Here is a 12206-nt window from a genome sequence, read left to right on the forward strand (position 1 = left end):
GGCTAACATGTTTAAGCCCGCCACATTCTGTATGTACATGTATGTGCCTGTCCCAAGTCAGGAGCCTATAAAAGTGTAATTCAGTGGTTGTCGTTTGTTTATGTGTTGCATATTTGTTATATTTGTTCATTTTTTTACATAAAATAGGCCGTTAATTTTCTTGTTTGAATTGTTTTACATTGTCATTTCTGGGCCTTTTATAGCTGACTGTGCGGTATGGGCTTTGCTCATTGTTGAAGGCCGTACTGTGACCTATAGCTGTTAATTTCTGTGTCATTTGGTCTCTTGTGCATGTGTGGAGAGTTGTCTCATTGGCAATCATACCACATCTTCTTTTTTATATTTACATCAACAGATATAAAAAATTCACCAAAGTCAAGGTGAGACAACAAAACTTAGTTGTAAGATCTCTGAAATTTTTTACAGGGTACGAGTTTTTCTCATTGTTGGAGATTGTACGGTGACAGTAACACCTGTAACTACTTAAACCCATTTCTTATGCACTTTAGTTTGATAAACTCACTGAATATCATACCACATCTCCTTATTTTTATATGCATTACAATTTACATGTGCATGTAATTGTAAATATATATATATCAGAACAAAATTCATTGCGTCACTTTTATTTATGCATCCTTTGGCACAATACAAGTTCTAAAATTACACAACATAAAACAACTAAATGTTATTTCAGATGAAAGTTTTGTTTCAGTTCCATTCATAGGATTTATTAGAATTTTGTATGTTTTGCCAAGTCCAATAATTCGCTCTATGTGACATAGAGACATAGTTGACTAAACCACCAGGTGTCGAACATTCAAGAATTTTCAGTGTTTCTGTTTTTATTTGATGAAAAGGTTGCCTGAGCTCTAGGAGCTTAAGGTTTTATCACGGGATATTCTGTGCTGTCAATAATAATCCAAGTCGTAGGAAACTTTAATTTGAAGTTGGATGGTGAAAAATACCTGACTAAACCACTAGATGGCCAAGTGTTAGCCTCACACCACTGTTTAGACATAAAAACAATCCATGTATACACAATATTCTTAACACTAGATTCAATCTAGAATCTAGACAGTTCAAAGTTGGTTGTATGATGCCTCAATTTCATCAAAGTCATAAAAAAAACTGATTTTCAACTGACACCCTATCAATTTGAAAATATATGTATCTCAAACAATGTGCTGCTGGACCAAGTGTGGTCAAAACAAATAAAAATTTACTATACAACTCTAAACCGGTATAAAAATGCATGGCTGTGTCACGTGTCTTCATTTCAAAATTCTCTACTGAAAACATAGGCATTGATGGTGTTTGCGTAATTCCATCTGTGAAGCTCAACATTAGCTCAGCAGTTGGTGGTGGACAGTCATAAATCCTTTCTGCAGTATGAATGACTTCTTCAGGAAAACCAACTTTACAATCAAAACTTTCCTCTAGATTTCTACTACAATATTCATCAAGTTTAGTTCTTTTGTTTTCACAGGAAACTGCCCTGATTTTTCTTTTTGCGGACGATTCAGTCTCTTGCTTGGTCCAGGAAAATAGGCTGGGAATTGCAGTAGACTTAAGTCTTAAGTCTCTGTATGGTGGGTTTGCGCCCTGAAAAAGGTTATAAAACATTAGATTTTTTATAATTAAATGAACTTCCATTAGCAATGTATACTTTGTACTACCTGGCGAAATATTAACTAGATTTATTCATTACAATCTGGATAAAACTATGTTTGCCTGATTCAATGTATGTTATGTAAATCCAAAGGACAAACAATGAGAGACTTATGCAACAAACGTACATTGTTTGTACCTAAATAACTATAATATAGATGAGAGCATGTCATTGTTTTGTTCCTGTTAACATTGTCATTGATATTTTTCAAGAAAGTCTATGAGGCATAGCTTATGCATTCCTGTCATTACTACATTAGCATAATTACTGCTAAAATAATTCTCAGTATGATATACCTCTTGTAAGAAATCATTATAATTGTAGCAATCACCAAAAAATCTCAAACAGATCACATTGAATCGTAATCCAAAAAATTATGACGTCTTGAATTACCCACCCCCTTTTATTCTAAAACGATAATTGCGGTTGTAAACAGACTTTGGTTTATTCGCATGGAGATTACATATATAACTATATATTTCACAAAGAAAATAGAGTTTTACCATGAATAGTTTCCTGCACGTAGTCTTTTTCAGTAAAACGTGCCTTGCAAACAACAGCTGATTGAGATGGACTCCACGATATCATCGTGTTCTCGTCCAATCATTGTATGGGCCATGGCGTTGATCCAACTTTTCCTTCTTTTTAAGTCATTTGGAAATGCATGTCCTCCTCTTAAATGACACCCAGGTACACAACAACAAGTACTTGGCATCGTTAATTAAAAATATAACTGAAATAGTTGCACAGTGCAGAAACCGGAAGAAGAGGAACAGGATCCGCTACCACGGCGCCACCTATTCAGGAACGATAATTTGCTACTTTATATAACTGCGAAAATAACGTTAGACGGGTTCACTTGCATAAACAGAAATGCGCTTTAAATTGTATAATATAATTCATGTTCAGTCGACCTTTAATTATTATATCAACGACTGAAATGATTTATAAACATCTAGATTGCAGATAACACTCGAAAATAACCCGAGCTCTTTCCACACGGAATTCAAATAATTCTAGTTTGTCAATCGGTTGACTGCTTATAATGCAAAATACTAATATATCAAAAGTTTTTAAAACTAACAAAACACAATGATCGTTTCTCTATTTCCCAATGTAAATGAAATGAAACAAAAAACATTTTATATCGCAATAAGAAGAGGAGAGAATTCAAAATTTCCGGATCTACTTGGAGTCTAATGACCCCCCACGTAGATAAGTTGGATATCGCGGAAGGAAGGATTAACCCGGCAACTAGAAAGGCATTAAAGCACTGCCTTTAAAAACTATTTTTGAAACTCATTTTTGTTTATTATAACATATAACTATAGGCCGGCCTTTGACTTTAATGTTCATCATCCTTTTTGGCTAATATGGCCGTATTTACACCACAAATTTTACTCCGAGTACAGACAAACATGTGCACCAGGAAAAGTTGCAAGGCATGGCAGGAACTAGATAATTCAATTTTAAATAATTTTAAAGGAAAAATTCACATACATAATACAATAATATAGCAATAGCTTCAAGTTGACAAATATTTCACATGGTAACAATACAGAGAGAATACATAAATAGCAGGGTTTCCACTGGTGGTCGCCATTTTTCGCATTTTGCGAAAAAATAAAAATTGCGGTGTTTTAAATTCATTATTGGCGAAAGAAATATAACAATTCGATTTCATCCATCTTGTTTACTTTTTTCGGGTTCTCAGACTTTACCTGATCAGACAATATTCGGAATTAACCTTGAACTACGACTGTGAAAGAAAATCAATAATCAGCTGAGTGCATTTTATAGCTGAAGGCAACAATAGACTAATTAATAAAGGTGTTGATTGTATTATTTTACGAAATGATGGGTTTAAATGGCGCCACGTCACCTAAAGGATTTATTTACAACTTTGCAACGCACGTGTTTGAAGCATATTTTTACGTCTCCTCGTTTCTTTTTAACGATGGTCCAGAAAAGAAAACTGTTGTTATGACGAAAACTGTTTAAAAGTAAGAAAAATTCGTAAGGGTTCCGCGGAACCCAGTGTCTCGCCTACTTTTTGCTGTTAATCACAGGCTCAGCAAAAATGAGGAAAAAAATTAATAAAAATATTCCTCTCTATACTATCTTTTGATTGTAAGTAGCTTCTGTCCAAGTTTGGTAAAAATCCAGGATAGTTTATGAATCTAATAAATGTTTTAAAAACTTAAACTGCAGACTGTATGTAATGTTAACTGGAAGAAAAACTAAGTCCATTTATAAGTAAAATACGGAAAAAATGGAACAAAATTTCCTTCTAGATACTAGCTTTTAATCATAAACAAGCTTCTGTCTAAGTTTGGTACAAATCCAGGATAGTTTAAGAAAGTTGTTCAAATTTTAAAAACTTTAACCACAGAGTGAATGTAATGTTAACTGGCAGAAAAACTAAGTCCATTTATAAGTAAAATACGGAAAAAATGGATTTTTTTTTTACAAAATTTACTTCTGGATACTATCTTTTAATCATAAACAAGCTTCTGTCCAAGTTTAGTACAAATCCAGGATAGTTTAAGAAAGTTGTTAAAATTTTTAAATCTTTAACCACAGAGTGAATGTAATGTTAACTGGCAGAAAAACTAAGTCCATTTATAAGTAAAATACGGAAAAAATGGAATTTTTTTTTACAAAATTTACTTCTGGATACTATCTTATGATCATAAACAAGCTTCTGTCCAAGTTTGGTAGAAATCCAGGATAGTTTAAGAAAGTTATTAAAATTTCAAAAACTTTAACCACAGAGTGAATATTTGTGGACGCCGCCGACGACGACGACGCCGACGGAATGTAGGATCGCTATGTCTCGCTTTTTCGACAAAAGTCGAAGGCTCGACAAAAATCTCTGACTTTAGTCTTTATCCTTTTACTTTGATAGAAATAATTGATTTGAAGTGGGTACCAGTACTTTACAACCGTTTTGGCGACGCACATGTTTCAAGCATACTTTTAAGTCTCGACTTTTTCTTTTTAAGATGGTCCGTAAAAGAAAACTGTTGCTACGAAGAAATATTATATATTCAAAAGAAAGAAAAATCTCTGATTTTAGTCTTTATCCTTCAACTAGACGGGAAAATATATATCCTATAAACTTATTGAAGTTGAATCTCGTGTTCCAAGAAGTAAAAAATTATGATTTCATGATTGATATTGCAATTTTACAGTATCTTTTTAAAAGTAAATGTTTAGTGTTTATTCATTACAATCTAGATTAAAAAAAAAAGATTTGTAGAATTATCATAGACAACAATGGGGCAAACTGATTTTTTTTTTTTTTGTTAGAAAGAAGGAAAATTTTATAGAAAAATATATTCATGTTCATTGTTAGTTGGCGAAAAAAAATTGAAAGTGGCAAAAAATATATTATTTTGGCGAAAGAAGCAGCGAAAAAAGAAAATTGACGCAGGGGAAACCCTGTATAGTCAGTCTGTACAAGTAATTTTTATTTACTTGAAGAAGTAAATATTCATGATATTAATATACTTATATAAGTAAATTTGTAGGATACTTATACAAGTGTATTTTATTTACTTGTATAGGTAAATTATTTTTTGGCTTAGTTATGTCCCTTAAACATTCAGATTTTTTTACTTATACAAGTAAAAAAGTCATCATATTTTCTTTTCTGGAATTTCTTAGGACTTCTTTGCTCTAATAGAATTTTTAATTGTCTGTCCTTTGCAGATGTCTTTACTAATCATTTAAGTGCAATTTCATGGACAATGAAAATCTCATTTGTCTGTTATCTTCAGAACACTGCTCATTTACAAGACCCCAAGGGGCAATTTTTGAAGGCCTTGCGCAAATACTTTTGTTAAACATGTGTTAAAGGCATGTTTTTACATCTCAAAACTTGAGAATTTTTCGGGATTGTAAATTTTTGAGAAAATTAAGGGGAGATTATTCAAACATTATAATTTACTTATATAAGTATATTATCAGTCAGGGGACATACTTAAATAAGTGATTTATAAAATCACTTATTTAAGAAGCAAATTCTAAATTTTGTCATAAATTGTGATTTTGTGGTTTTACATAAATTTTAAACATATAGGTTTAGATTATATTTTATTATTAGTAAAATTGGAAAAAATGAACCTTTTTCTTCTTATAAATATCAAGGTTTATGCATTTGATGCAATCATTTAGCTGTAAATTCTATATTTGTTGAAAAAATGCTATAACTAGATATCATTGAGATGGGAGCCATCTCTGTGGGCCCCGCTGTGAATAATGTGTGGTAAACAATTTGTATCTTTACCATTGGACATGGAGTTGTCAACTGAAACCAAAGTTTTTGACCTTGACCTCTGACCTAGGAAGTTGTACATAAATTATGACACACCCTCTGGTGTTGGTTTATATACATGTCAAGTATAAACTTGGAAATCATAACGGTTCTCAAGATATAGAGCGGACACAATCTTTACCATAGGACATGGGTTTGTCAACTAAAACCAGTTTTTGACCTTGACCTTTGACCTAGGAAGTTGTACATAAATTATGACACACCCTCTGGTGTTGGTTTATATACATGGCAAGTATAAACTTTCAAATCATAACAGTTCTCAAGATATAGAGCGGACACCATCTTTACCATAGGACATGGGGTTGTCAACTAAAACCAAAGTTTTTGACCTTGACCTTTGACCTAGGAAGTTGTACATACATTATGACACACCCTCTGGTGTTGGTTAATACACATGTCAAGTATAAACTTTGATATCATAACAGTTCTCTAGATATAGAGCGGACACAATATGTTACGGACGGACAGACTGATCACTATAGGGCGGCTGCCATTAGGCGGGCCCTAATTAAGGCTTAACATAATGAACTGATACTTTCTTATCAGATTTTTCCCAGCAGTGGGAGTAATTTTCCTGTAAAATTCAAGGTTTCATCTTACAGATTATGTAATAAAATTTTACTGTTCGCGATCAAAATTTCACTGTTCTGGGGTGTTGAAATTAGTGGGGGTAATTAAAATAATAATACTTAAAGAAGTGATTTTTTGGAAGAAAATAAAGGTATGATACTTAAACAAGTGATTTTCATGTCATTCAGATTCAGTACAAGGTCATCACCTGACTTGACCAGTCATCCTATCAACACAGATGTTGATTCTGATAACTTTAGCAACATAATTAGAACCTGGATCATTAGTATTGTATATTTAAGGTAGATTCATGGTATACCACCATCTTGGATTGTACAATTGCAGTACACAATCGGTCTAGATCTTCGCCCAAATCTGCAAATTTGGAGACAGATAGGCAATTTATAGGTTAGACTGTTTATTTAATGAAAGAAAACTTGGTGATTTAAGGCATTATTAAAAATGTTTAAATAAATACCAAATAATTGTGTTTTTAGAATCATTTTTTCAACTTGGCCATTTAAGAGGAGATAACTCTTTTAGTAAAAAAATTATACTGGACTGATAGGGAAATTTTGATTTTTTACTTGTAGCAAGAAAACAAGTTCGGTGACACCATTTTTTCTTTTTATTTTCTTAAAGCATATTATAAAACCTATCTTCTCATATTTTATTTCAAAATTCTATCTCATAGATTTCTTTTTATGCACAAAAATGTGTTTTTTAATGAACAATCTAAGCAAATTTGTGCAATTTCGTACGACCCGTAGCTTGAAAAATAGCACGGTGACCCATACTTTTTATTATATTTTTGGAAAAAGCATAGGAAAAACTTGATTTTGGCAAAGTATAAAAAAATTCTATCTGAGGAAATATATACCTATGATCTACCTTAAAGCTACAATAAAATTAAATCACTTAGTCTAGTGATTTATTTGTACTACTTAAATAAGTGATTATTAAAGAAAGACAACTCTTACTTCCAACATTTATGGATAAATGTTACTTGAATCAGTGATTTAAAAATCACTCATTTAAGTAAGTTCCCTGACTGATTATTATTTACTTCTTCAAGTAAATAAAGATTACTTGTACAAGTAGTACCCCTGACTGATAATAGTACTGTCATCTTAAAAAAGGATGAAATCTGTAGCTTTATCATGTTTATCATCAAAATGAACACTGAAAACGTCGATAAATATGTCGATAAAAATATGAGGCCCAAACTCCAGCTGAAAATTTTCAAATCTCCAGTTGTGACCTGACAACTCTGTCACATGTATGGTAGATCTTGCCATGGATAGAAAACAAGTGCCTGTGTTCCAGGTACACAGGTTTGTCTGTACCCAGAACAAATTTGGTGGTGTAAACTGGGACTATTGTACTAGCCTCACCAGACACAATTACGAACGATTTTTGAACTGTGATTAATATTTTTTTATGTAGACTACTTTTCTTGAATTGTTTATGCCATAGAATTTAAGATTTATGAAGGCTTTCCATTTTGCATCATATCCCACATAATTTTCTATTCACGTTAGGATATTTTAGTAAGATTTACGTGACCTGGTTTTACGGGTCAAGTGAGCCACATATGGACGCAATTACGAACAGCACTATATTAATATATCTTGCAAAAGAAAGTAATGACAACAACCTTAATTGATAAAACATACATTAATCTAATCTCAAACACATTTACAGAGGAAAATAAGATGCGCAAGTTTGTATTTTACTTCAATTACTTCAGCTGTGGTTGCAGACAAAATGTCGGTCATATGAAAAGGAAAGATTTCGGAATTTTTTTGTTTTTATGTCAGTTCCTCCTTTTAAGAAGCACTAAATTCAATTTTTCCATTTCGTTGGTGAACCTATCATTCATCTATGATTGTTTTTTAAATAGGTCAACATTTCTTTCGGAGTTCTCTGGACTTTTCAATAAAGTTAACGTATTTTCTTTTGACTGTAAATAGGGTCACAAGAGTCTAAAAAAACGTCAATTTTGGGGTAATTTGGCCAAGATAAAAGGCATCACGCATATGAACAGAATCAGGAGATATTTTTCTTTCTATATATAAACAAAAGAAGGCAATATGCACTTATCTTTATGTTTTTTTTATATAATGTTCCACGTTCCAGGCGGGATTGTTCTTCTTATAATATTTTCAGAATGATTTTGTCATCGTCATCAACATTCACAAAGTGCACATAAATTGTGTTATCATGAAAACAAGGGAATTTTAATAGGGTTTTTATTTATAGAAACATTTATTGATAATCATAAATAAATATGATTTCAGAGGGCAAACATTTGAAATCGTTCGTAATTGTGTCCAGTTGTAATTGCGTCCGGTGGGGCTAATATAGTTAGTGTAATAGTCCCAGGTGTGAACAAGGCCATATATGATATTTTTCAATTGCTTCTGGTGAACCTTATAGTATAAGAAAAATATATAATTCTACACAGTACACTTCAAGAAGTACTTCATTTGACAAACATGACAAAGGTATAATTTACAGAATAGGTACATGTAACAGGTGCACCGTTTAAAATAGTCCGAGATTACTCTGACGTCCAACGGCTGTTTTGCCAGACATGCTAGGGCCGTGGTCCGAGATTACTCTGACGTCCAACGGCTGTTTTGCCAGACATGCTAGGGCCGTGGTCCCACGGCCCTAGCATGTCTGGCAAAACAGCCGTTGGACGTCAGAGTAATCTCGGACTACGTTTAAAAAGACAATTATTGGATTTACCCATTTCTTCTTGAATTTATACAAGGATTTTTACAGTACACGTTTATATCAGGAAACAGTTTCGCAGAAAAAGTTCGAACACCGAGGAATCTGGTTTTTAGATGTATTATGAAATTAAGCGAAGCTCTAAACAGGATTTAAACCGAAAACCAGTTGAACAGAGGTAACGCTAGAAGGTGGAAAAGGTTTCGAACGGTGCACAAAAAAAGGGAAAACCCTTAATCTTTGCATTTGTGTTTGAAAAACAACACTGAAAATATGTAGACATATTACATGGATACACCACAGACATATACGGTAAACAAAGTCCCACCCCACAAAATTATAATACTAGGAAACTGAACACAGGGTAGACATTACTCTCATATCGCGGCATTAATTAACTACTTAAAATGTAACCAAATACAAAAACGTGGTATAGTTAGTCTGAAAATTAGCAGTTTATGCGTGGGATTCATGTGCTAGAATATGTCACATTTCCAAGCGAGATAACCCAATCTGTTTAGATTGGACAGTAGATAATTAATGATAACTCTTAACTCCTTCCAATAGACGTCGTTGCATTTACTGATAAAAATTAATTAGCGTCTTCACGGGAGTTATAAATTACGATACTTGAGTTAGTGGTCTTTAAAAGGGCTATGATATTGAGATCAAAACCGCGTCGAGATTATAAATCAATGTACGAAGGGGAAATTATTTTGAAAAAATAGGGAAAAAATCCATAATTTTTGTTAATTGATCTTCAATGACATTTTAAAAAAAAAACACTCATAAAACGTATCTCATGAGTTTTGATGTTCATATATCTTTAAAAAATACCATCTAGGAGGTTATATGACATTCTTGTTACCAAGAAATTTAATATTTTCATTAGCACTGACGACGAAATTGGTACCGAACCGTAGATTACGCATTTTAATCACTATTAGTAATGAAATTATATGGCATAATACCAGCTGTGTTTTTATAAACATATAAACACCAGCAAACAGAATTTTGTCCAGCTTTCTAACAATAGGCTATATATATTCATTCATTTCAGTACAATCATTCATTTATGCCTTGGACAAATAAGTTTGCTTTAAAATGATGCTATATATGTCTTTGAAGAAATAACTTACAAGCTAGATGTTTTTAATTTTTTAAATGTTTTATGTAAAAACGGCTAAACATATCTCAATCATCTTTAGTTATGTAAGGCGTAAGCAGACAAAAAGGTTCAATAAATCAAATTTAGACAATTGGTGAAAATTAAAGATATAAATTCTAAGACTAAATAATTGAAGAATAAATCATTCAACAGTTAAAATATATTTTTATTGATATTGATAAGTAGAGCTCTCTCTCTGATTGATAAGTGAAGATTAATCAATTGCAATAACTAAAGACATCATCATGAAGCGAGTCAGGTCGCAAGCGCTTTTATAGTGGGTCTCCCTTTTTATGTGTGTTTAGGAGTAATTCTTATTTGAAAGTTTTCTTTCATATTTCAACTTATTTTCACTTATCTAAAATTTTGTAACTGCTACCAGTGCGATTAAATACTAACAGTATTTATATCTGATGTCCCTCTGTCCTTATTTTCAATAGTGCAAGAAAGGCAAATAATTTGCCTGAATTAAGTCATGGATAAAAATTCACAGGACAATAAGGGACGACACCAAAAGTTCAATGTAGGATAAACAAACTTAATTCAGCTGAAGGACGCCTCCGGGTGCGGGAGTTTCTCGCTGCATTGAAGACCCATTGGTGGCCTTCGGCTGTTGTCTGCTCTATGGTCGGGTTGTTGTCTCTTTGACACATTCCCCATTTCCATTCTCAATTTTATTAATTCACATAGTTATTTCACTGACCCCAACCCCCTCTTAACTTAATTTTGGAAAAATCAAGTTGATTGACCAATACAGATATATGTAAAATCGATGTCAAATAAACAAAACTTGCAGCACTTTTTACTCCACCCCTAAATATTTGAATTAAGTTTTTTTTTTATCTTACGTTGATCTTTTGATGTCGTCCCTAAATCAAAGCTCTTTTATACGATTCATAGTTTGTCTTTGATAAATAAATCGCCTTTAAAAAAAGCATTTTACATTGTTCATGAACAATAGATTATAAAAACTTTGGAACAATTTTGAGATTTTTTTCCACACAGCAAGAAAGAACGAAAACTTACGCCGAAAGATGGACAGACGGACGCCGTACATTTGTATACCATAATACGTCCTGTCAAAATTTTGACGGGCGTATAAAAAGAAGATGTGGTATTGAGACAACTCTCCACAAGAGATGACACAGAAATTAATAGCTATAGGTCACCGTACGGCCTTCAACAATGAGCAAAGCCCATACCGCATAGTCAGCTATGAAAGGTCCCGAAATGACAAATGTTAAAACAATTCAAACGAGAAAACTAAAGGCCAAATTTATGTACAAAAATAATGAACGAAAAACAAGTATGTAACACACCAACAAGCGACAACCACTGAATTACAGGCTCCTGACTTTGGACAGGCACATACATACAGAATGTGGCTGGGTTAAACATGTTAACGAGATCCCAACCCTCCCCTAACCTGGAACAGTGGTGTAACAGTACAACATAAGAACGAACTATAAAAATCAGTTGAAAAAGGTTTAGCTCATCAGATGGATACAAATAAAAATACATCTAACAAAAACACAGGGTGGAAGTGGCCGTACTTGTATATTCCAACAACATAAGGAAACTAAGTACAGATCTTAGAGTACTCGCAGTTACTGACAGGTAGTTAAAAGCCACTAACAACCTATTAAAACAAGAGTGCACACGCTGAAATGTCTCGCCTTCTTTACTAATCATTGATATTATGTTGATAGTCCTATATA

At 32.8% G+C, this 12206-nt stretch overlaps 1 protein-coding gene across 1 annotated transcript in view; it reads right to left on the reverse strand.

Annotated features, from left to right (window-relative positions):
- LOC127723260 (uncharacterized) overlaps window positions 1–9460 on the reverse strand; it is a 32796-nt gene extending 23336 nt beyond the window's left edge. The window contains exon 1 of the mRNA XM_052229824.1: window positions 9336–9460. Within this exon, the coding sequence (XP_052085784.1) occupies window positions 9336–9339 (4 nt within the window). The 5' untranslated portion in view covers window positions 9340–9460. The remainder of the gene's footprint in view (window positions 1–9335) is intronic.
- Between the last annotated feature and the right edge of the window lie 2746 nt (window positions 9461–12206).

Source organism: Mytilus californianus, unplaced genomic scaffold (assembly GCF_021869535.1).
Source record: "Mytilus californianus isolate M0D057914Y unplaced genomic scaffold, xbMytCali1.0.p SCAF_13, whole genome shotgun sequence".
NCBI lineage: Eukaryota > Metazoa > Mollusca > Bivalvia > Mytilida > Mytilidae > Mytilus > Mytilus californianus.